The following is a 25572-nucleotide window of genomic DNA, read 5'->3' as shown; positions in this document are numbered from 1 at the left end:
ATTTATATGGAGCAACCAGAAGGCTTCAAAGTCAAAGGTAAAGATAATTTTGTCTGCAAGTTGAAGAAGAGCTTGTATGGGCTAAAGCAAGCTCCAAGACAGTGGTACAGAAAGTTTGATTCATTTATGACAGAAAATGGATACAAAAGAACGGCTTCAGATCATTGTGTGTACATCAAATGGTTTGGTCACTTCAAGTTGTGCTCAGAACAGAGTCCGTCAAGTGATGAGGAGAAGGAGAAAATGCAAAAGGTTCCTTATGCTTCAGCAGTTGGAAGTTTAATGTATGCAATGGTATGTACGAGGCCGGACATCGCATATGCAGTGGGTGTTACTAGCAGATTTCTTGCAAATCCAGGCAAAGAGCACTGGGCAGCAGTGAAGTGGATTTTTAGATATCTCAGAGGGAGCTTTAAGGTTTGTTTAAGCTTTGGAGGTGGAGCACCTGCGTTAACAGGTTACACAGATGCAGATATGGCAAGAGATATAGATACGAGGAAGTCTACTTCAGGTTATGTACTTACTTTTGCAGGGGGAGCTGTGTCATGGCAATCCAGGTTACAAAGGTGTATTGCTCTCTCCACCACAGAAGCAGAATATATTGCTGCTACAGAGGTATGCAAAGAAATGTTATGGATGAAAGAATTCTTACAAGAATTGGGGCTGAAATAGGAAAATTATGTGATGCATTGTGACAGCCAGAGTGCCATCCATTTGTGTAAGAACCCAATGTTTCATTCCAAGTCAAAGCATATAGATGTCAGATACCACTAGATTCGAAATGTATTTGAAGAGAAGCAGTTGCAGCTTCAGAAAATTCATACAGATGACAACGGAGCAGACATGTTGACGAAGACCTTAACAAAAGAAAGACAGGAGATATGCCGACAGTTGGTCGGTATGGCTTCACATTGAGGAGTCATGGGACAGCCTCCCTTATGGGCTGAAGGGGGAGGTTGTTGGGCTGATGGCCCATATTCAGCCCATGTGGGCTTTATCAGCCCACAGCTCACACCCCCTCTTAACCTAACCCTAATTAAGATTAGGGGGGTGTGGTGGCTGCGTTTTAGAGGCAGATTAAAGCTATAAAAAGGCAGCAACGAGACAGATCTTTGTAGCGACGAGATTCCAAAGAGAAGAAGGAGAACAAGGCAGAAGAGGAAGAGAAAGAAAGGGAAGAAGACAAGGACAACGCAGAGATACTGTTCACAATCATCTAGCAGTGTTCTCATCTCAGGTTAGATCAAATCTACAGTAGGCTCTTGCTGTGATTACTTGGGAGGTTTTAGATATTGTGGGCAGTAACGTGATCCTTGTATCTCAGTTATTCTCTTGTGGTTGTTGCTTGGGTTTTGGGCAAAAGATTGAGATTTATATATTCATTATTCTCATAGTGGATTATCTCTAGTTTGCCCCGTGGTTTTTACCCTTCACATTGAAGGGGTTTTCCACGTATATCTTGGTGTTCTGTTTGATTGTGTTTCCATTTTATTCCGCTGCGTATTTTGGTCTTCTAGTATTTATTCCTATACAAAGGTTATTCTTGTTTATATCTCCATCAAGAAACTCCACTCAGCAGCATTCTTCGCTTCCAGGTGATTGTGACGGAGAAGCAACGCGTCCAAGTTCCGCAAAGACCACAGAGTATTGGGAATGGTGCCAACCAGGTTGTTGTTCTGTAAAAACACGGCAGATACCTTCTCCAGCTTCCCAATCTCGGGTGGGATGGTGCCGGTGAATTCGTTAGAACTCAGTAAAAGTCTATCCAACCCGACAAGATTGCCTATGTCGGATGGGATGGCTCCCGTGAGACGATTATTCCACAGCAGAAGCCCGCGAAGAGAGGTGAGGTTCCATATCTCAGCAGGGATGGCTCCTGCAAGAAGATTATTGGACAGATCAAGTTGGGTAAGAGAGGAGAGGTTTCCTATCGCAGCAGGAATAGGTCCATCGAGATGGTTGAAACGCATGTGAAGTCCTGTTAAGCTTGCAAGCTTCCCGATCTCTGGAGGAATGCTTCCCTCGAGGAGATTGTCCCAGATGGAGACCGTCTCTAGCTTCGGTAGAGAGCCGATATCGCTGGGGATGTTTCCTTCGAGCGTGTTCCGGCCCAAATCAATAACTCGTAGATACAAACAGTTGCTGAGATTGCGTGGGATTGTCCCGTTGAGATTGTTATGACTCAGGCTGAAGATTCGGAGTTCGGAACAATTCTGGAGCAGAGAAGTGGGAATCATCCCACCCAGATGATTGTAACTTAGATTGAGAGACCGAAGCCGGGATAGAAAGCCGAGCTCCTGCGGAATGGAACCCTCGAGGCTGTTGTTGCCGAGGCGGAGTCTCCTGAGGAAGGTGAGGTTAGCAAGGGACGGAGATAATTTACCCTTCAACCGGAGGGACTCCAACACCAGAGCTGTGACCCTCGGTTCACCGTCATGATTACGGCAGTTCACCCCTCGCCACCGGCAGAAATGGAGGGAGCTGTTCCCCCAGGAGACCAGTGCTCCGGATGGGTCAGAGACGAGAGTCTTGAAGGAGAGGAGAGCGAGGCGATCTGTATCGAATTCAGCGGTAGGAGTTCCGAACTGGGAAGCTGATAGGCCTGCGGAAGACAAGATTACGAGGAGGAAAAGGAAGAAGGATGTCGGCGGCGGACGTGCACGTACAAATACGAAGAAGCGCCCTCGTTTTCGTTCCATGAAAGCACTCCTGTGACTCCCGAGATCTGTGAGCATTCTTCCGTGTTCCAGTCGTAGTATCTTGAAATGTCGTGAGTTGCTTGGAGCTATCTATCTTGCCTTTGGAAGATGTCGGCGGTATAAGCTCGAAGGCTAAGTTGACATTAGAGCTGAGTTTTCTATAGGCCTCATGTACATTATATATGACAAGTGCGCACCAGCTTATGTGATGCTGCTGTAAGGTGGAAACATTCCTCGATCTTCTTCTTGTTTTGTTCATTTAAATTCATTCTATCAAGTAATGGAGGAAGCAACTAAAACTTCAGATTAAAGCTAAACGAATCTATAGATTCTCCTAATCGTTTAGAACAAAAATTGCATTGAACTAACTACGTGAGTTCCATGACTTCACTGAAGCCGATAATTCACCTTTAGATTTCAACCTGTAAGGAACTGATGAGTCCCGTGCACCGACGAATGCTTGCCACTGCAAAACGATAGGATGCGAGCGAGCATCAGAATTTTCATTAATCATGCTTAAATATGATTATTGAGCCGCCACATTCCAAGAAGCAGTCATATATTTACAGGAGATCCATTAATTAGAGCGAAATAGTCTCGAGGAAATAGAAATTGGACGTGTCATATTGAAAAAGATCTCATTGCTGTGTCAGTCCGCAATTCTAAGCCATGTTAATCCGTGTTGATGGTGGCGCTGAGTCAAGACAACCCATAAATAATATCCCGGTGCTGCAAGTTGGAGTGTCGTTTTGTCAAGACATGATCACGGCGAAGCTGTAAAGAAAATACCAAACCGAAAGCATTTGTTTAGAAGACAAAATGAGTCACGGCTCACACTTAATTGTATTGGTGACTACATCCACATTATATTAAGAGGCTCAGAATCATATTTAACCCCATGATATAGATAATAACATGTATTTACTTATCAAACAATTGTCATATTATTAATTACTTTCATATAAAATTAAGAGTTTTAACAAATCTTTTTTACATATCATTTTTAAAACTAATAATATTTATATATTTGTATAAATATATCAAGTCTCTAAACTTTTTAGATTACATAGATCGATATCCTTAATACGAGCAATAGTAAATAAAATTTTCTGTTGCAGCAAGAAGTCCAGTGAGATGGTTAACACTCAGTAAAGTCTTGTTAACCTTAGTAAGCTTCCCGATCTCTGGAGGAATGCTTCCTGTGAATTGATTGGTCCATATGACGAGTGACTGGAGTTTTGGAAGGGAGTTGATATCATCGGGGATCTCTTCTAGCTACCGCGATGGAGTCTCCTGAGGAAGGTGAGGTTAGTCAGGGACGGAGATAGTTTACCCTTCAACTGGAGGGACTCCGACTTGAGGCCCGTGACCCTCGGTTCACCTCCGTGGTTACGACACGTCACCCCTCGCCATCGACAGAAATGGAAGGAGACGTTGTTCCAGTAGGCCAACGCTCCGGAGCGGTGAGGATGGAAGAGCAAGCAAACAATACAATTAAAAGAATCTTTTTGATAAAAAAATCGATATAGTACTTAAAACAAATGGAGATATAAAATATTTATAAAATATTTTGAAAGTATATTTTTCTTATCTTACTTCATGAACTATGGTCATATTTATAGGATCTAACGATAACTATCTCACTCCATGTCACTCATGATTGAGTTAGGTATACAAATTTCGCTATAATTTTTATATCATAAGTCACTTCTTAACACATGCCTATAACTACTTAAAACATAATAACTACTACGAAGGAACAAGTGAGAGACAATCCTTTTTATATCATAAGTCACTTCTTAACACATGCCTATAACTACTTAAAACATAATAACTACCACGAAGGAACAAGTGAGAGACAATCCGTCATCGATTCAGAGAGTTCCAAACTCCCGTACTCGGCTACAACGTGGAAATGATTCCCAAAAAATTCGGACAATTTTTCTTAACGTAGTTTGTCGAGAAGAAAAAATTAGATTAGAAGTCTAATTCAAAGTACTGTTATGACAATAAGGGCTTTATTAAAGCCTAGACCGACATTTTATAAAGGCTCCTGAGAGACTTAATTACCTCTTTTATCTCTTTCCCGGACAGGTAAGAAGATCACTTTCATTTCAAAACAATCTAATGCTATTCAGATCGAGAATTTTAGAATTTTAGACTTAATTATTCTGAATAAAATCAAGTCTCGTATCATTCACATTATCAATCAAGAATAATCTACCTTAATTAACATGATAATATATATATACATTTTTTTTCTCGGAAATGGTGCAACTCATGTGTCTATCCAAAAAAAAAAATAGAACTGTTTATATTCTCCTAATGCTTGACATTAAAAAAAAAGATTTTTATGAGGTTATCACTAGTGCCTTTGAATCTATGAACTTTCTTTCTAAATTCATTGATTGAATTTATGCTTATATCTCTGATTCCATCTCATCCACAGAGTCTTGGCAAAAGAACAATTCTCAGTGTTGAACAAAACATTATCATCATTGTATTGTCATCTTAGGATTCTCAGTAAACTATGATGTCGGCTGTCGGAAGAAAAATCAAACTAGGCTGCTGATGAATCGATGACACATTCAATGACGATCTTTTTCCGCAGCGTTGTGACTTTGACCATGGTTTACTAAAATTGACTCGATCAACGAGGCAACATCCATTCTTAACTAACCTGAAAGCAATTGCCCCGAAACCCTGAGCACGCACGTACCAGTATCAGTGTTTATGCTCGGTGATTCATCTTACCTCTCAAACGTCGTTCCTGGTTTGATATTTTCTTCGCCGCAAACTACACCATCAATCGAATGATACCAGTCTCCCTGTTGGAACATCCAGCCCCTCAACTTGAACAGTGGTTCAGGTCTCACTGTCACTGTTTAATGCTTTGGAGAAAAAAGAGATTGTTTCTTGTCAAGCTTTTTGCCTTCACCATACGATCGATCGAGAGCTTAGTGATGATCGTCTTTCTTCTCCTCCAACTTTAATGCGCCTGTAGCAAGCGTGGGATTATCTCAGTCTGCTAATTAAACTGGACGAGCGGGTTGTTCCATGTCATTATGAGAGGTCGCAAACCGGTGATGGAAAATTTCTTGTGCTCTCGTGTTCTCTTATCTTTAATGGGCAGTAGTGGTGATCAGTATAGAGAGTGCGGAATGTAGAGCGATCTCCCAAGTCAGAAGAACACTTGCGCGGAGAGAACAGGGCATAAGTGTTTCATGTTTGCATGGGTCCTTTGGCCATCTCCGTCATGCTTTTGCATCTCATGTTCCTCTCTTCTGTAGGCTTATCTGCAGCATCCCAAATGGAGACTCCCACCGCTGAATCCACCAACGCCGATCGCCTCTCCCTCCACTCCTTCAAGACCCTCCTCTCCGACCCATCCGGAGCGTTGGCCTCCTGGGACAACGCCTCCGTCCATTTCTGCCTGTGGCGAGGGGTGACGTGCCGCACCCACGGAGGTGAACCGAGGGTCACGGGCCTCAAGTTGGAGTCCCTCCAGTTGGAGGGTAAACTATCTCCGTCCCTGGCTAACCTCACCTTCCTCAGGAGACTCCTCCTCGGTAACAACAGCCTTGAGGGTTCCATCCCGCAGGAGCTCGGCTTTCTATCCCACCTTCGGACTCTCAATCTTAGCAACAATCAACTGGGTGGGATGATTCCCACTTCTCCGTTCCTGCAGAATTGTTCAAGACTGCGAAACTTCAGCCTGAGTCATAACAACTTGGTTGGGACCATCCCACGCAATCTCAGCAACTGTTTGGAACTCCGACTCATTGGTTTGGATAACAACAAGCTCGAAGGAGAGATCCCCGGTGATATTGGCTCCCTTCCAAAACTCCAGACACTCTTCGTCTCGCGCAATCAACTCACAGGAAGCATTCCTCCGGAGATCGGGAAGCTTGCAAGCTTAACAGGACTTCACATGGGTTTCAACAGCCTTGAGGGTTCCATCCCGCAGGAGCTCGGCTTTCTATCCCACCTTCGGACTCTCGATCTTAGCAACAATCAACTGGGTGGGATGATTCCCACTTCTCTGTTCCAGAACTGTTCAAGACTTCAAATCTTCAACCTGAGTCATAACAACATGAGTGGCACAATCCCACGCAATCTCAGCAACTGTTTGGAACTCCGACTCATTGGTTTGGATAACAACAAGCTCGAAGGAGAGATCCCCGGTGATATTGGCTCCCTTACGAAGCTAAAGGCGATCGTCATCTGGACCAATCGCCTCACCGGAAGCATTCCTCCGGAGATTGGGAATCTTCGATTCCTAACAACACTTATCTTGGGCGACAACCATCTCAACGGCACTATCCCAGCTACACTAGGCAACCTCTCCTCTCTTGGCTATCTTGATCTATCAAATAATCGTCTTGCAGGAGCCATCCCTAGTGCAATATGGAACCTCACCTCTCTCAATCAACTTGTGCTGGTCGGTGATTCACTCACAGGAGTCATCCCATCCGACATCGGAAATCTAGTCCGCCTTACGTATCTTACTCTGTTTAAGAACCACCTGGTTGGCACCATTCCCCCGACTTTGGGATCGTTGAACAAATTAGAGATTTTGTTTCTCAGTGACAATAAGTTCGAAGCAAGGAATGCTGCCGGTTGGAGGTTTTTGGATGCCTTGACCAACTGCAGCCACCTTAGAATATTGGATATATCTGTCAATCAACTAGGTGGCGTGTTGCCAAAATCCATAGCCAATTTGTCTAAAACCCTTGAACTGCTACATATCCAACGCAACCAAATAGCCGGAAACATTCCTACGGAGATTGGGAATTTTATGAACTTGACCGAAATTGATACGTCCTCCAACCTCCTCCATGGTATTATTCCTACCACGCTGGGAGGCCTCCCGAGATTACAACGACTAAACTTAAGCCGAAATCAGCTTGCGAGAGAAATCCCTGCAACCATAGGCAATCTTTCGAGCTTGGTTGAACTAGACTTAAGTGGAAACAATTTCGTGGGAGAAATCCCTGCAACCCTCGGCAACCTCAGTCAATTAACCTCTCTTCTTCTGTCCTCCAATGAACTGCGTGGATCCATACCTCCGAGTCTTGGAAAGTGCCCATTGGATACCTTGAACTTGGGATTCAACAAGTTAAGCGGTGGGGTGCCAAAAGAGATATTTTACATCCTCAGTCTCACCAAACTCTTCGATATTTCACACAATTCATTGACAGGATCACTGCCGCCGGAAATTGGGAACCTGAGGAACATCGAAATTGTGGATGTCTCCAGCAATAGATTGTCCGGTGAAATTCCCAGCACCATTGCTCAATGTCAAGTCCTGCAATACCTTTACATGCAAGGGAACCTTATCCGTGGATCCATTCCTTCATTTGGGCAGCTAAAGGGGCTTCGAGTGCTGGACATTTCGAGAAATAATCTATCGGGGCATATACCAGATTTTCTTCGGAGCTTTAACATGACTTATCTTAATCTCTCCTTCAATGATTTGGACGGTGAAGTGCCAAAAGATGGGATTTTCGGAAATGCAAGTGCATTCTCAGTAGTGGGGAACAGTAAACTCTGTGGGGGTATTCCAGAACTCAGATTGCCATCATGTACTTCCCAGAAGAAATCTTCGTCCGCCAAGCTAATTGCCATCAGCTCGGTTGTCGGAGGAATCTTGTTCGTCACCTTTCTAATCTCTTTGTTGGTTGCTCGTCACCGAATACGCAAGTCAAGCAGGCTTTCTTCTGTTACATCATGCATCAGAGAGCAGCACAGGAAGGTCTCCTATGCTGAGCTGCTCGGAGCAACAAATGAATTTTCGCCTGCTAATCTGATCGGCATGGGAAGCTTCGGATCTGTGTACAGAGGTATCGTGGATTGGGAAGACCACAAGGACGTGGCGGTGAAGGTACTCAACCTGCAGCAAAGAGGGGCTTCAAGAAGCTTCTTAGCTGAATGCGAAGCTTTGAGGAACATCAGGCATCGCAATCTCGTCAAGGTACTAACATCGTGCTCAGGTGTTGATTTCCGAGGGAATGACTTCAAAGCTCTCGTGTTTGAGTTCCTACCAAATGGAAGTCTGGACAAGTGGCTTCATCCTCCTGAAAGAGATGAACAGGGCTCGATAAGAATGCTAAGCCTTCTCCAGAGACTGAATATATCGATTGATGTGGCTTCCGCGTTGGCTTATCTTCATCACCATGTCCCATCCCCTATTGTTCATTGTGATCTTAAACCGAGCAATGTTCTTCTGGATCATGACATGGTTGCACGTGTGGGAGACTTCGGACTAGCGAGAATTCTGAACAAGATCATGAGCAAGTCATCCCAGAGGTCGACGAACTCGGCCACGTTGAAAGGGTCGATCGGATATGCTGCTCCAGGTGTGTTTCTCACTTTTCGCTTGCTCTGATGCTTTATCTGTTGTTGATTTCACGTACTGATACACATTTCTCATCTTACGATTATCTTTCAGAGTATGGGATGGGCAACAAAGTTTCTATCCAGGGGGACGTGTACAGTTATGGAATTCTGCTGCTGGAGATGTTTACCGGAAGGCGACCGACCGATGATGGTTTCGAGGCTGGTCTGAATCTTCATCAATACGTTGAGATGGCTCTTCCAGATCAAATCGCCGATATAATGGACCCAAACTTGTTCTTGGGAACCGGAGAAGGAAAAGTACACCCCGCAAATCCGTCGGCAAATATGCCAAACATAAGGGCAGTAGAGTGCGTGACTTCGGTGCTTAGAGTCGGCATTTTGTGTTCCAAGGAATCACCGAAAGAACGAATGGACATGGAAGATGTCATAAGGGAGCTTCACGACATCAGGGACGCATATCTGGGATTGCCTCTGCAGGAGTAGAGCTATGACACGACAGGGTAGTGAGTTGATGTACTGTTGCTTTTACCAAGTCAAGCTAATAAGTTGTGTGGTGTGTCTGACCTGGAATTTTCACTTTCGCAAGGTTTCCTGCGTGGCTTGTGTGCTTGGAAATACCTTCCATCCTATTGTAGAGTTGTAGTATTTTCTGTTATTTTAGTGTTCTCATTCCAAATGCTTCAATACAGTTTGTATATGTGAAACTATGTTTGATGCTTTGCAAAGATTATTTTTGACACACATTCGTGGTAACTTATCCACCTTAAGGTAGCGGAGCTTAACAGGGGCAATGAGTCCTATCTCCAACAACATATCCTGATGATTAAGGTGCAGTATGTACAGTCTACTTTGCCTGTATAAGAAGATTTTTAAGCAATCATCTCACACCGGTAGATTTTCTACGCTATCAAAGACAGACGAGGAAACCGAAGGCTGCAAATAAATTATTTTCAAGGAGATCCCAATAGCAGAGGATCGTTCTATTGACTGTACAAGTAGATTCAAAGTCAAATTACACGGCAAATTGTGTTCCAATGTAGGATGGCAATAATTTAAATAAGACTTAACTTGAACTTTGCGATACCAGCTTCCAAGCAATTGCTTCCAGATTGGCTAAGAATGATACGAATCGACATATGAAATCTATCAAAGTCATTAGTCCGCACACAGAGCAAACACTACTACTAGTATGTGCTCAGGGTTTTTGGTGTGCAAATACAGGCGTTTCAGACAACTTATTTTGAGTGTCCTGCTGCTCGGCCTTCACACTCCCAGGTTCGTCTATGGCCATGGAACTAACATCTGAAGCCTAGCATGCAATAAACAGGGGGAAAATGGAGATCAATTTACATGTCCATCAGCAGTGTTATGACTTGACTGCAAACATATATCAATTAGAAAACATAGAAGCCACCTTGGGGCCTGAGACATCCTCGGCCATGGGTTCCACGACTTTGGCATGATCTCCACCAACTTTCTGAGCTTCCTGCAATATATAATAGTTGAATTATAAATAAATAAAAACATGAGAATAAAAACTGAATGAGTATCAGTAACTCCTAAAATAATTCTAGAGTATTTTCTCCAAAAAAATTCTTATCATCAAAAGAAATTGTAAAAAATATAAGAACAAAATTTCACTTAATCAAAGAAGTGCACAACAGAAGAGGACCAAAATGTAGAGGTCTTCAGTTTGAGAATCTCTTGCCTTGAAATATAAAATTAACCAAGTTCAATGCATCTTCGTTAGGTCTCATGCAAATGAGCTAATAAAGCAAAGCTCGATGCAAATCTATTAAGCCAGTGCCACTAAATACATACTGGGAGGAGAATTTGTGGAATTCTTTTTGTTATTTCATCATGTCCGACCCTCAAGATACCTAATTCCTAACCAAGCAAAGAATTTTTAACAGAAACAATTAAATAAAATAGGATGCATATTAATCTTTTTTGAGCAATTTCAAAATCTAATATGCTCAAGACTATTCAACAAAAAGAAGCATGCATGTCATCTATGTCTGTGTCATATTAAATGTCTCAAATGGACTCTGTACTGTCACTGAATGTTCAAATTGGTTCTCATATTAAATATTTGTTCGAGTAGGCCCCTGAGCATAGGACTTGTCTATACGTTACTCCCAGCACCAATGGTACTTATAGGTTTTGACATTTGCCTTATCACCAGTGTCGAAGCCCTTGATCTTCATCCTTTACCTCTCCTTCCGACATTCCTCTCTTCCTGATGTCTCCTCCTACCTCCTCCTACTGCTCATGGTGGAGGATGATAAACCCATCTATGGTTTATGCACGATATAGCAAATACCATAAGAACTCCGATCAGGATGGTTCACATTAGCACATAAATGAAGTTGGTTATCCTTTAATACTTCAAAAAAAACCTCCTAAAGCAACCAATAAAAGTGCCATAAAATTCTCAATATTCTCATGTGAAAAACTGTATGGAAAACGTAATTGGCTGTTCAGAGTTGGCTGTTCAGAGCTATATATGAGTAAAGAAGCATCGACAACAAAGGCTCTGCAGTAAAAGCAATCATGCAGGTCCAAACACACACACACACACACTATATTATAATGTACCTGTGTATGTTACAATTTACACAAAAAGAATCAGCAAACTGTACCTGATCTTTTGGTTCACATTCCATATTTTCCTTCTTGATTCTCACATTCTGGATATTATTTGAACAAGGTTTCCTGTAAACAAACATGTCTGTCAGTGAAAGGAATTAGATAGTACCATAAGGAAACAATCTGAGGAAAATAAATACCGAGAAGTCTCATCTGGATGCTTGGAACCATCCACATCCATATCAGAAGCTGGATCATGTCTTTCATCTGGGTCCTCTTGATCTTCATCTTGCTGAATATTGACATGCAATAGAAAAGTCGTAACAGTGTTGACATTCTCAAGGTTACTTTCCACATACTAAAAGTCTATATAAAAGATGTGAAATAATGCATGTATCACATCTCTTCATGCACGTAGTGAAGCTGCCCTTAACAAAGCTCGATAAATGAAAAGAAAAAATCCATATAGTCAGTCAAAATAGTTACTTGCCAACAGGGTAACAGATCACACAAGGTGCATAGGCTTGACTATGGTATTTATTCGCTACTAATGAACTCCAGGGCCATTGTTCTGGCAATCATGCATACAACGTTCCTACACTATATAGCATGTGAAGTGCTCGCTCAGGCTGTGCCTGCGATGTCCATAAACAGTATCTTGCTCATGCAAGTTCCTCGTAACAAGATAATTGTCACTATCATCCCACCTCCGGTGTCGATATGCAATGCTAGTTACATGGTCATGCTCGTGCCTGATTTTACAAGTGGCATTACATGCTTGACAAACCCATGTGCATTATATCCATGATACAACAATAGCAGCATGGTTTGGCATGATTAATACAGCCATGCAGCCATACAACCAATCTTCAATTCAAGAGACAACTTAAAGCAATCGAGAAACAATTATATAGCAATTCTCAAGAGAAAGTTTGAGGAATACCAATCCAAAAGTTTTAATAGATGTACAAGTAGAAAAAATGCAAACAATATCCAAATCAGCTGCAAGATGCAGCATGTCTCTTTGAACCTTGGTCTAAAGAATTTATCAGGACTTAGCAAGTTGCCTTTTGTGCATTAGCCATTTATATAATTTGGATTGCAGACAATCACTGCCATCGCTAGTATTATGATGGCATCATACTCCACTTCTACCACATAGGCTGCAACACTATCAGAACCAACAATCAGAAGTTCCTCAAAAGTTAAAGACTTTTATTCATAATTTATAGATGACCCCATGGACAGAAGAAACAATGTCTCTACAGCATTCATCACACGTTATATTAATAGGTTCTGTGCTGGGTTAGGTTCTGTACTAACCTTAAAACCCAGCAATCGGTTGGACCAAATTTAACTGCTATAGGGTTGACATACCATTTGGATCTATGTTGGGGATAAGAATAACACTATCGAGTAAAAAACATAGAAAAGGAACTTTGGCATAAGAAGAAATAAACAAAGCATAAAGATATCTATAAAACAATTGAGGAAGCAAAAGAAAGGAACCTATGAGCCTAGTGCACCTTGACAATAGTCATTAAGATCAATCAAGCAACTTATCATTCAAAAACAAACAATATGAGAAGTTCCCCCAAGAATGTTTGTGGAAATTTCAAGTATGAGGGAGCTATATGTACAACCTCCAAGCAAGCTTATCTTTCAAGAGTTGTACACAAGCTATTTTAAAGTTGAGACAAATGGAAATCCAACTTAAAAAATGGCCTAAACTAGATCAAAACACAATGCATTTTACATCCTATCTCAAGCTGTAAGAAGCTGTGTTGATTAATCAGTTCCTTACTTGATTTAGGTGTGGCTCTGCCAAAACAAAAAGAAAGTTGTTTTTGGCCATTTCAGGTAAATCTCAAAGGTTATGCATTCAAGTGAACTTATTTTGCATTTCATTATATAAGAATGACTTTTTCCTCACCAGAAAGAATCAAGCAATAGGATTGGCACAAAAGATCATTCTTAATTTGCCAGAACAATAGGTAAGATTACTTGTGCAAATACACAGAACTTGCTTGTTTACCTGCACACAAAGTAAATCAACATAGAAAAAGCAATTGCTCCGTTTTATTAATGCTTGTTTACTTCTTTTTGGATATTTAGCTTAAAACATTTTTCATTGCACATAAACTTGGACATGGTATGCATATTTATTATGGGTTTCAGGTAGCAATCAAATTAATGTAATAACTAGTGATGGTAGCATCACACAAGCTAGAATAAGACCTACCAGACAAATAAAACGGGTGAAGTCATTAGGATCCAAGACCAACACTGCACAGTTTCAGCAAAGAAAAATACCTCTGGGAACTCTGTATCAGGTGGCCGTTCTTGAAATTGGACACTAGGAGCATGTCGAATCTTTGAAAGATTATCTAGAAGCCTTGCTCTTATCTCATCCAATTGCTGTCGTGAATTTTTGTTCTCCATATTACTTGGTGCAACATGGAGAGTATAATCTGGACCAAAATACTCATAATATTCATGCGGAGGCATCTTGTCATCAACTTCTACTCCAAGTGCAACTCCTGTCTACTCAAGAAAGTTTACAAACAAAGTTAGATATGCAACCAACCAGGCGATGTTGCAATAGGCTTGACATAGTGCTACTAAAAAAATTACTGTTCACATTATTAAATATGTTTTAGCCAGAGGCCTTTCTTTGGTCCTTTGAAAAATTGAAGTAGGTGGCTTTCGAACAGAAAGACCTTACATTTGTTTTGCATGTTTGAAAATAGGTCCCTAGATACACGTTGTTAAGGAAGTACAAAACATAAAGCAACTACTTTGTTTAACATATGTGACAAGTTCATGCCTGACAGAGTAAAATTTAAAAAAAACATTGATATATGTTTAAAATTTTCTCATTTTAAGTACAGGGTTATGCATACAACTAATAATACTGGGAGAAACCTCAAACAAACAACATAAGTAAACATAAATATTTTAACTAATTCTATAATACATCTTAAAAGAGTTGATTGCTGGTCCAAAAAAAGGCACCCATTACATTTACTATAAAATGTTAAAACAATGATAGTATTTGATAGGAAAAAACATGAGCAAAAGTGCAAGGTGATCTACAAATTCACAGGATTAATTTTATCAAAGTACCTCATAGCACCAACAGCGAGCAACATTCCTGATAGTATATCCACCACCACCTAGCAACAATAGTGGCACATTGAAAGATCTCATATATTTCACACACTCTGCATGGCCTCTGATGGAAAGGTTAAAACAGCCCAACCTGTCCCCAGATAATGAATCAGCACCACATTGAAGTACCACAGCACCAGGCCGAAAAACTTCCATCACTTTTCCCATTATGGGTTTGAAGAGAGATTGATAACTCTCATCATCTATTCCATCATCTAAAGGAACATTCAGAGAGTAATATTTTCCTTTCCCATATCCAATGTCGCGTATGTCTCCTGTTCCAGGAAAGTAATCTCCAAACTTATGGAATGAAACTGTCATTACCCTGTCAGTTGTGTAGAAGGCTTCCTCCACCCCGTCTCCATGATGGATATCAATGTCCACATATAGCACACGCTAGAAGCACAAAGGACCAATATGCATACCATTACCATCACAGTTAACATAGTGAAATGAAAACGAAGGGCGATAGACATAGGGAAAAATGATGTCAATTACTCTAAAAATATAAATTTTCCTCCAATTAAGTCATAAAAATGAAAGTAAAGCATATACATAAACAATGTATTTGGACTTACATTTTGGTAATCATCAATGCCATCAAAATTCATGAGTTCAATAGCTCAGAAAGCTATAGCTACCGGGATGAAGGCCATCATCCCAAAATGCTGAAAGATAAATCCCTAAATAAGTTAGTCATTGTTGCTCACATCCACACAATCACAAATCTGCGGCCACTTCAGGAGAATTAGGATACTTGGATGTGAACGATATGTAGAAACAAGTAACTTTTCCATAGGCAGCCACACAGGTCTCACGAGTGGCACCAAGTACCTTCCTGTGGTTAACCCATATTATTGTAGTCTCTTCCCAAAAAACCACATTGACATTTTCACTTAGTTTTACAGAACCTAACTCGACCCTCACAAGCTCCCCCAATTTGATTGGTTTGGCATCAAGCTAATAAAGTAAACTTCTGACCACAAGAACAAGATTTCATCCAATATTCTTTTCGGTAAAAACTATCACTCCTTTATTCATGATGTAAGAAGACAAGGCAACTACGATTTTTTTCACAAAAATCTGAGCATAGACAGAACAAATTGTGACATTGGAGCTTTGAAGAATATGCAATTGAACCGTCCAAATTGGATGGGAGCGACTCAATTAACATGGAAGTAGGTGAAATAACTTTCCAAGAACTAATTTTTACTATCTTTCCGTAATATTGTTATCTTTCGGTCATACAACACAATTAATTACTTTATCGAACGAAAAGCAGAAGAAAGCAGAACCCTAGAACAAAAGAAAAGACCCTAAATTAAAGGGACGACAACCAAGACAACAAAGCTTAGGGGCAGAACGGAAGAATCGACGCACCTCATGGTACTTGAGGAGCTCGAGGATGGCGAGAACGATGTCGTTGACGTAGCAAAATCCGGAGGCCTCGCACTTCTTGGCGTGGTGGAGGCCGCCGGCCCAGTTGATGGCGATGTCGTGGCCGTGGTTGAGCTTGACGGCGCCGCCAACGGAGCCGCCGGCGTAGGCCTGGCAGAAGGGATAAAGGCCATCGAAGACGGGGCAGTCCTCGCCGACATTGAAGCGCTTGAGGGCGCGCATCTGGTCCTGCTGGGTCTCCGGGCTAATGGAACGGAGGAAGGCGACATAGTCGTCAGCGTGGAAGCGGCAGAGGTCGCGGTCGCGGGCGGGATTAGGCTTGTAGACCTGCAAGTTGCCCAGGAGGCCGTAGTGGGCGAGCAACGCATGCGTCATCCGAATCCGGTGGGGCTTCATCGGATGTCCCTGCCCGTAGTAGTAGTTCCCGATTTCCGGGTCGTAGAAGTAGCACACCTTCCGCTTCGTCGCGTCCTGGCCCACGCCTGGAAGCGAGTTCCCTCCACCAGTCTCCATGCCTAATCTTCCTCCTCCTGCTCGTCCTCCCTTCAATTTCTTTCTCCTCTTATTGGAAAGAAGAAGGAAATGGAGAGCCGAGACTCGAAAGGAACGAACGCAGGAGAGTAGGGCGAGCCGGTGATCGAACTCTGGAGAGTTCGCAAGGGCTGATCTTTTCGGTGCCATAGAAGGAAGGAGAGGAGACTAGTAAAGTCGATTGGGCCTTTGGGCTTTTTTTGGGCCGTATGGCCCTAATATGGTGTTCGAATATGAGGTAGACCTCCTATACCATCATTCACTTATATAATAATAATAATAATAATTATTATTATTATTATAATACAACCAACATGACTGAGAGAAATTAACATTAAGCATTTCAGATGCAACATTACAGAGTTCTTCCACCAAAATTCTCAAAATCAAATTTATTGAAGCAAACTAGTATGAAATGTTCTCTTCCAGAAATGATTACAGATTCAAGTAATGGGCACATCAAAGATCTATTGTAGCATAAGCAGACCTCTCTGATGTCAGGATTCTGTATCTACACACACTAACAGCATCTTTCCTTCTAGCAGCAAGACTGCAGCATCATTTCAGCTGTCATCATCGTTCCATAATTCTTGGGCCGCTATATCTTGCCCCAACTACTAAGAAGTCATCAGGTTTCTTCCTCTCTTCAAGCCAAGCATACACCTCATCCTCATCAGCTGCCAACTTCCCATCTCCTGAAATAGAACAAGTTGGATAGTATAACAAAGATGTTTACTGATCATGCTTAATCATACAAGCATTCATATAATAGGAGGAAACACAAATTTCTGAAGTTATGGAAATTTATACAAAACAAAATGTAGAATTTTGTTTGATTGGTGAAAATGACACTAACATCAAGTTTAGATGATCAAATATGTACTGGAAAGCTTTTCTACTATACCATGCTGACTTCCCATGTAAATTAACCCAGCAAGGCACACTGTTTTCTTGACAGATTGACATAGCAAGAGATTTTTGCCGATAGTTAAAACACAAATCTAGTATGGTTAATCACTGACAAGCTTGATGACTGAGGCACCATGAACTAGGGATTGTACATGCATATCTGTGAGCAATCACATTTTGAGGCCAACAACCAACCAGACCTTAGCCTAGTGGTTGGCTTCCTCTTCTTCAAGAAGAGGTTTACGATACCAGAACAGCAAATATTAGTAAGAACTGAACAAGTCAAACAGAACATTCTGCACGATGTACCAGAAAAACTATCGAATGGAAGATTGTTAAAATATGTGCAGTCCCTTCCCCGATCAGGATCTGAATAAGGTGGCCCCAGGACATCCAGCACCGCACAAGATGTTCTTGCAGTGAAACAGTGCATGTTACCTCCATCTTCTGGATAAAGCACAGAGGCCTTGCAAGGCGCTGTAAAGATGGCATCAGTCTTTACCTTTGCCAATCGCAATCCTGGATGTTGATCTGCCATAGAAGAAGAAAGAGATCAAGGGTAAAAAAGAAGAATAAGGCAACACTAAAATCTGTTCTCCTAGTACATGTGTGTGCCTCTGGAACTTACAGTGCAAGGAATTGACAATCTCATCAGAGTTCTGAGGCACATTAACCCAATCATATGATTTGATGTGCATGGAACCGAAAAGAAGCTTGCTGAACACAGTCATCCCTGGATGATTGTGAAGAGGAATGACACCTGATGGAGGCAAACAGAAGATGCCTATCTGCATGTTTGCATGTGACAAACAGGGTTAAACAGTTGAAGAATCAACTTATTTTCAGATATCACTCATAAATTGACTGAAATAGGATCCTCAAGTACCGAGAACTTGTGGCACTCGTAAATGTGCAAGTATGTAACCGACAGAGTTCCTGCAGATGAACTGTTTTGAAAATATGGCATATTCTGAGTAAGGCCAACATCTGAGGGGCCTACATTATCTGCAAGTAGAACACGATTACAGCCATCAGAAAAGAGACAGAAAATTCCATTAAGATATGTAAAAATCATATAGATATGGAAGTAGTTCCTAAAGTTTCTACCATATAAACCCGCCAAAAAGAGACAAGGTTTGTCGGGCCATCTTTAAAAAGAATCTAATCTAACATAAGAAGCCAAGGATGCCATCAAAATGGGTAAAGCACAAAAAAGCTGAGCTGTAAATGTGCCCAGAAACTTCAAAGATATAATGGACATATTGTATAATGGTCTATCCCATTTTCTGTCATTGAAACATTTCATAAAGAGAGCATGGTCTTAAAAACACATGCAACCAATCAACAATCACTATGCATGGCAGAAAAAAAAATCTTCTTGTACCCTTGGCCCTGCTGCTATGCAAGTCACGTGCATGTGGATTCATAGCACATTCCTTCATCTGTGCTCCATGACCATATGTTGACATAAGCAGTCAACCTAAATTGTATCATACCAATATCTTCATTCTGAGGTTCTGTGTGTATTGACACCAAAAATGAAGTTGGCAAAATCTATAAAGGTGTCACTTAGCACCTTTTCACCAAATATATGAGACCCCAACAAAAATTAAATTTAGAATCTAGGACTTGTCTCAAATTTGACATGGGCAGTTCAACAGACAAATCTTTTACATCGACAACAAGCAACACAATCCAACAAGAAGGTCAGCCTTAATCCAATATTATCCTTCCAATTGTCTACGTTTCAGTAAATTCTCCACATATGCAAAAGGCCAACTGCAATGCTCAAAGGCCTAGCTGATTTGCTTGATACCATCATGTACATAATTACTTATATGTTATCGCGTACATGAGTGTAATAAAAGACAACAATTTACATGCTACAATCCGTCTATAGCCAATCACATAAATGGTCTTGCAAACAAGGTTCAGAAGCATCAGCTATATGAAGCTTACACTGCATTACCATACAAGCAGGATGCACAGATAACACAAGAAAAACAATCACCAGGTATAAAGAAATGCAAGCTGACAACAGTAAGTCTTGAAGCGGGAAACCATCCTAGTTAAGCACTCAAATACAAGGATGCACTCAAGCGAGCATTTACCGTATTAGTATCAACCAAATGGTTTGATGCCGACAAGAGAAAGAAGCAACCATAACGTAGCTAAACATCTAAAACTACACATTCTTGCAATGCTCAGAAACCAAAACTACACCACATGCATCAGTGCTAAAGAGTACCATCTTATGATTGCAACAAGCAAGCGGTGTCGACGAACCACATACCCAAAACGGACCGAAGACGATTGACATCCTCCAGCGAGGGGATGATCCCGTCCCCTCCTTCCGCGAAGACCTCCTTGCACGTCTCGAACAGCCTCTGCACGACGGACGGCATCTGCCCAGGCTTCTTCTGCTTCCTTCTGCTCTTGTTGGCCGCCTGCAGCCTCTTCCCCGATGCGAATTTCCCGGCGGGCGCTGACGCCTCCGGCTTCTTCTGCTCCGCCAGCTTCCCCTCCAGCCTCGTCACGGAAGTTCTCGAAGCAGAGAACGAAGACCAATCCACAAACCCCTCCACCAAACCAGCCAACGCAGTGAGAACGAAGGAACTCGCAAAGCGCTCAGCTCTTGCCGCAGCAAAAGCGGATAAAAATATGAGGCTTTGACCACCTGCCGATAGAATGTTGAACGAAAGATTGGATTTTTATGGTAATTTTTATGGTGGCACAGGGGAGAAGGACTCACTCCATTGGAAGAGAGGAAAGCAAGAGGGAAGAAAGGCAGGAGGAGACGGATCCCATTATGTGAAACACAGTCTGCAATATATATTATATGGGAAGAGATCTTGCAGGCTATATATACTGTATCACAGTCAATTCGCTGAAGTGGGGCTGCCTCCCAAAGAGGAGGAAATGGCAATGGTGATGGGAATGGACATGGAGGGGAAGGTGGATGGTGTCCAAGAGGGAGGATCGTATTGGCAGAAGGAAGAAAGTACAACTTGGTGTGGACGGGAAACCATGGGCAAAGCAAAGGAGGGAGGGCAGTTTCCTGTGGGCGACACTCAAACTGCCTTTGGAGAATGACGTATATCTCTGGCCCCATCGTGACCTCCTTCCTCCTTCCAGGTTTTGATCTCATTTTTTTGGCATCTACACATGAGGTGGGCTGCCATCCACCTGCAAGCAGCACCTTGATATTTTAGTCAACAATACTGATGGAAAGATATTACCTGTCCAATGTTGTCATGCAAGTTAAAGGTGTTCATATGTTCCATGTTCCCCTGTTCGTGTATTGTCATGCAAGTTAAAGGTGTCTATAATCAATGTGTAGATCACATGCATGTGTGCATGCCCTTTTTCATACCTGATGCTAACAGTATGTTAGATTCCACTGCAAATGTTTTGTGTTATCTGCACATCAGTAGCAAGTCTTTTTCATTTATTGAGTAGAGAGATGTATCCCAATAAATAAAGATGCATGTTGCAAGTTACAGCACATGCAAGCCAAGATCCCTCAAGTCTCACTATCTCCTGATTCCTAGTCCTCGTGCCTGCTTGTCCTTATGCTATCATTAGAATTCTCCAGTGAGTAGTCACAAGGCTGCTTTTAAGCTGCTGCAATGTAAGACATGAATAAATAAGTATAAAGGAAAGGGGAAAAATAGAAGAAGAAATTACTCATTGTTTGTCAGATGTTTAGAATTGGCTGATGGAAGTCTACAAAGACAAAACTCTCCAAATATTAACTGCATAAAGAGCCACTTACCTGCTACACATGAACAAAGGAGACAAAAGTTGGCACTTATGTCCCTTAAACTTTGGCATTTGTTTGCCCAGTGGATAATAAAGGTTTCCTGGGATTCAGTAAACCTAGTGTTTAATCATTTATGCAATACAACTCAGTAGTCCTCCTGGTTGATACTATGGATGTCCATTGAAAACAGTGGGTGGCCAAACTAGTTTCAATCATATATTAATGTGGGATGATGATAAGTATGTGACCAACTCCATTACATTCTGCATCTCAAAGTTACTACTCTAAGATTAAACAAAAAATGAAAAACAAGGAAAGAAAACCAAATTTGTTTGTTGATTCATAGTGGACATTGTTCACAGGAACAAGCCATACTGATGACAAAAAAGAGCTTGTAATTTGTCTGGAATGAAATTGACAGGTGTTGTGGGATGCTGAAAAATGAGAGTATAATTTTTTCCTATAATGGAAGCAACATGTAGCATGCCTCAGAGGAATAAGAATGGATTTTCTCCATTTTTAGGAGTCCATTCAGGCCTCTCCACCCAACTATTGAGGGGCTGGGCCCAACCAATATATATCGACATGGATTATGGATGGATAAAGTGAGAGCATCACAACATGGGCAAAAGTCCATATCATCATAGATCATGCAACTTCCGATTAAATTTCTCTTCAGGGTTTATATTTAATTAGGAACTACACAGGAGCAATCTTATGGCAGGCATTTTTAGGGAATAGGTATTTTATGTCATTAAACACTGCACAACAAATTTTATGAACATAAGTTAGAAAGAAAGGAAAAGACAAAAAAAAAAGAAGACTAGAACCTTTACCAAGAACAAGAAGCATCAGCATGACATAAAGCCACTTCACTGAAACAGATGGGATGCTTCAGATATCAGATATTGAATAAAATGAATGGATGCCCAATAACATGTATTAGACAGCTACAAGCATGAGAAAGCTCTGCGAGTTAGAACTTAGCAGATGATACAGAAAAATCAATGTTCATTTAGAAGCAAACCACACTCTCCCACCAGCAGGGCACAAGTAATGATCTTCAACATTCAGCAACGATGATAAATTAGTCTTATGGAATTCTTTCTTGGTTGAAAGCTCAAACTTTCAATATCTCAAGCAAGACTGGGATGAGAGGTATTTCATATTATCCATATAAATATAGGATGATGACGGATCCAGCACTCCTCACCCTTTACCCAGCTCATTAATACATGGGCTAAGATGCTAGATCCAACACTGGACAGACCAAGCTTTCATTATTCAAATTAGACTGGATGTTGATCGAATCAATTACGATTCAATTAAAAACCATTTAGTTCAATTAAATCAAATGAAACATCTTCTCATTCAACAGTAACAATTCCTCCTCGTGTCCGCAATGGCTGTTTGACTTTGTCTTCATCGATCCTCCTCTCACCATCGGCAAACGACGATTCCTCCGGTGATCGATGGCTATAAACAACGAACAGTGAACAGCGACGACAATTCCTTGATATTCTTCTCTCTTTCTCCTCCTCTTCCCATTGCACACTCCCTCTCTTCTTCCGCCCTCTTCTTGACTTCCCCCTTCATTGCAGCATCCCAGCCTCTCTTCCTCCTCCCTCTTCCTGATTCTATTTATTTGAATATATTTATATTTTTATTACGCATAAATTTTAGTATTATTAATTAGGTTTGATAATAATTTTATTTTTAAAAAAATTAAATTAATTAATTAAGATGATATTATTTTGTCAAATAATATCAATTAGCCCTCAATTAACTTTAATCATAGTTCAATCGATCCAATTGAACTCGATTTAACTAGAATGTAACTGAACCAAACTCTAATCTTGATTTAATTGATTTGGAATCATCCTAAACCGATTTAATTCGAACTAAATTGAGTTCAATTCAAGTTAGATTGACTTGAACAAGTCAAATCAGTTCGAAATCACTTTTAATCGATCTAAATTGATTAAATCTGATTTGGTTCAATTAATGTTTAAGCTCAAATCAAACAAAGAAAGGACAATAGCCTAGATTGCATAGTGTTGAGCTAAGTTGGGCCCGCCTATATATTGGTCATATGCATTACACATAACAGTGCATGCACTATATTAGGCTAGACCAACCTATAGTCCATGGACTAATCATGTGCACTACACAGAACTACCCATGTTGGACTAGGCTGAGCTAGCCTGTGGGTTGTGGCTTGGCCTACTGATTGGGCCTAGTCTGTTGGCTGGTCTTAGTCTATGGGCTAAGCCTAGTATACGTGTTGATTTCAACCTAAATTTTAATTAATTCTCTCAATTTTGAATTGAAGCATAATGAAATTATAATTAAAATATTTAATCATTAATATTGAGTCATTACAACATAATAAGTAGTAATAGATTAGAAAGATGAGATTGCATAAGAGAGGAAATAATATTTTGAATCAACTATTGTATAAATCTAATACAAATTAAGTATTACAACTAGCATCATACATGCAAGATAAAAACTTTAGAAAACTATACATAACATAATAATTACACCATATTTTAATCCAAATCCAAATATATAAAATTTTAAACACATAGAAGAAAATATTTATTTTTCTATAGAGACAGGATACAACTCCTCATTCCTCATTGGTGAAGAAAGAAAGAAAGAAATACTTTCCCTTAAATAAGAGGAGATGAGCCATCCACAAAATAATTTTTTAATTTTTATATTATTTAATCTTTATTTTTTTTAATTTATTGATAAAAATAACATCACTCAACTTGAAATAATCATGGCTTAAAATTGAGAATTTGATTACAAAGATAGACTCTCTTCTCCTCAAGAGATATAATAAAATGGATATATTAGACATAAAAGATTTCAAGGTAAGAGAAATCCAATGATAACATACACAAACTAGGCCTTATGATGTTCAAGGAAAGACAAGTAATGGTAAACCTACTTACACAAGTTGCTAAGCACATGCAAAATAAACTTGTTGGAAAAAATGATCTATTTAATTCAAAAATGAAAGACAAATTTATCTATTCAAATGAAGATTTCCACTAAAGCTGATAATCTTGTCTTGAAAATTCAGATTGCATTTGTTTTTTGATGTCTTTAAAGAAGGAAATGAAAACAATTAAATGCTTCTGTTGCAAAATTAACACAGAAAGATTGTAGAATCTTTTCTTAACATTTCTTCACAAAAGCAAGAATTCCACAAAACATTTTATCAATACATGGTTATAGTGAAACTAAACTGGTCATATTTCTTGTTCTTGCCTACTTGAAATAATACATATTGAACCAAACATTGATTTGGGTGCCTAAAGGATTGAGCAATTGCATTTCTGGATACATAACAAAATGCATTGGGAAAAACATATATGAGCTGTGAATATCTTTATCATCACCCCAAAAAATCACAATACAATATATTTGATGATTTGGTAACTGATTCACCCAAATGTCTAACATGAATTTTTGCTTAATTCATCATGAATTTGTATATGACATCATTAAATACAAATATGGTTCTATCTTGAAAACGTAAGACTGATTCTATTATTTAGGATAAGCATATGCCAAATTGAAATACATTTTTTATGCTTATGATTGTACCCTAAGTTCATATACATATTTATCACATTCACTAATGGTAACATGCTTTGCTTATGGCTTGAGCATGTATGTGATGATTTGCAGATGGAAAAACAAATACAATTGTATGTTCTAAGTTTCTTCATGTATGATGAGAGCCACAGAGATGCATTTCTTTTAACTTTAAGACCTTGATAATTTCAACACATCAAGAGGCAGCAAAGAAGCAAGTATGTGCAACATTGTCTTTATGAATGAGCATTTTCTATTAAATATCAACAAATTTTTATTGCTTCACTGGAAGATGAGATTTTGATGATGACCTCAGTATTAAACTTGTAGCCTCTGTACTATACATGTCACCTGATGGTCAAGGAAACTGTATAATGTTGCGAAACAATAATAAAATTAATGAGATAAATTTTAGTACTAGAATTTGTATTGGCTGTCTACCCAGTTCTTTTTCCATTTTATTGGGGAAAAAGTTGGGGGGTGATTATTAACACCCGTGTAATGAATGAACAAAATGGATGTGATCATCATTCGTGCGAC

General features: G+C 40.3%; 4 protein-coding genes across 4 annotated transcripts; 1 reads left to right on the top strand and 3 right to left on the bottom strand.

Moving 5' to 3' along the window:
• Nucleotides 1-451: 451 nt before the first annotated feature.
• LOC135673181 (LRR receptor-like serine/threonine-protein kinase FLS2) lies at nucleotides 452-2973 on the bottom strand. The gene is made up of 2 exons (XM_065181977.1): nucleotides 2667-2973; nucleotides 452-2602 (listed from the first exon to the last, which is right to left on the bottom strand). The coding sequence occupies exons 1-2, from the start codon at nucleotides 2956-2958 to the stop codon at nucleotides 1548-1550; spliced, it is 1347 nt and encodes a 448-aa protein (XP_065038049.1). The 5' UTR covers nucleotides 2959-2973; the 3' UTR covers nucleotides 452-1547.
• A 2692-nt stretch (nucleotides 2974-5665) lies between these two features.
• LOC103984372 (receptor kinase-like protein Xa21) lies at nucleotides 5666-9743 on the top strand. The gene is made up of 2 exons (XM_009401854.3): nucleotides 5666-9058; nucleotides 9151-9743. The coding sequence occupies exons 1-2, from the start codon at nucleotides 5932-5934 to the stop codon at nucleotides 9540-9542; spliced, it is 3519 nt and encodes a 1172-aa protein (XP_009400129.3). The 5' UTR covers nucleotides 5666-5931; the 3' UTR covers nucleotides 9543-9743.
• Nucleotides 9744-10003: 260 nt separating this feature from the next.
• On the bottom strand, nucleotides 10004-16889 carry LOC135673178 (histone deacetylase 1-like). Its single transcript, XM_065181973.1, has 7 exons — nucleotides 16200-16889; nucleotides 14775-15215; nucleotides 13962-14192; nucleotides 11849-11940; nucleotides 11702-11774; nucleotides 10474-10545; nucleotides 10004-10368 (listed from the first exon to the last, which is right to left on the bottom strand). Exons 1-7 carry the CDS (start codon nucleotides 16728-16730, stop codon nucleotides 10255-10257), a joined length of 1554 nt encoding a protein of 517 aa, XP_065038045.1. The 5' UTR covers nucleotides 16731-16889; the 3' UTR covers nucleotides 10004-10254.
• A 236-nt stretch (nucleotides 16890-17125) lies between these two features.
• Nucleotides 17126-20769, bottom strand: LOC135675080 (plant cysteine oxidase 2-like). The gene is made up of 6 exons (XM_065185349.1): nucleotides 20535-20769; nucleotides 19951-20334; nucleotides 18544-18662; nucleotides 18286-18445; nucleotides 18096-18188; nucleotides 17126-17443 (listed from the first exon to the last, which is right to left on the bottom strand). The coding sequence occupies exons 1-6, from the start codon at nucleotides 20767-20769 to the stop codon at nucleotides 17322-17324; spliced, it is 1113 nt and encodes a 370-aa protein (XP_065041421.1). The 3' UTR covers nucleotides 17126-17321.
• Nucleotides 20770-25572: the final 4803 nt, after the last annotated feature.

Source organism: Musa acuminata, chromosome BXJ1-5 (genome assembly GCF_036884655.1).
Source record: "Musa acuminata AAA Group cultivar baxijiao chromosome BXJ1-5, Cavendish_Baxijiao_AAA, whole genome shotgun sequence".
Classification (NCBI taxonomy): Eukaryota; Viridiplantae; Streptophyta; class Magnoliopsida; order Zingiberales; family Musaceae; genus Musa; species Musa acuminata.
This window is presented reverse-complemented; position numbering and strand designations above follow the sequence as displayed.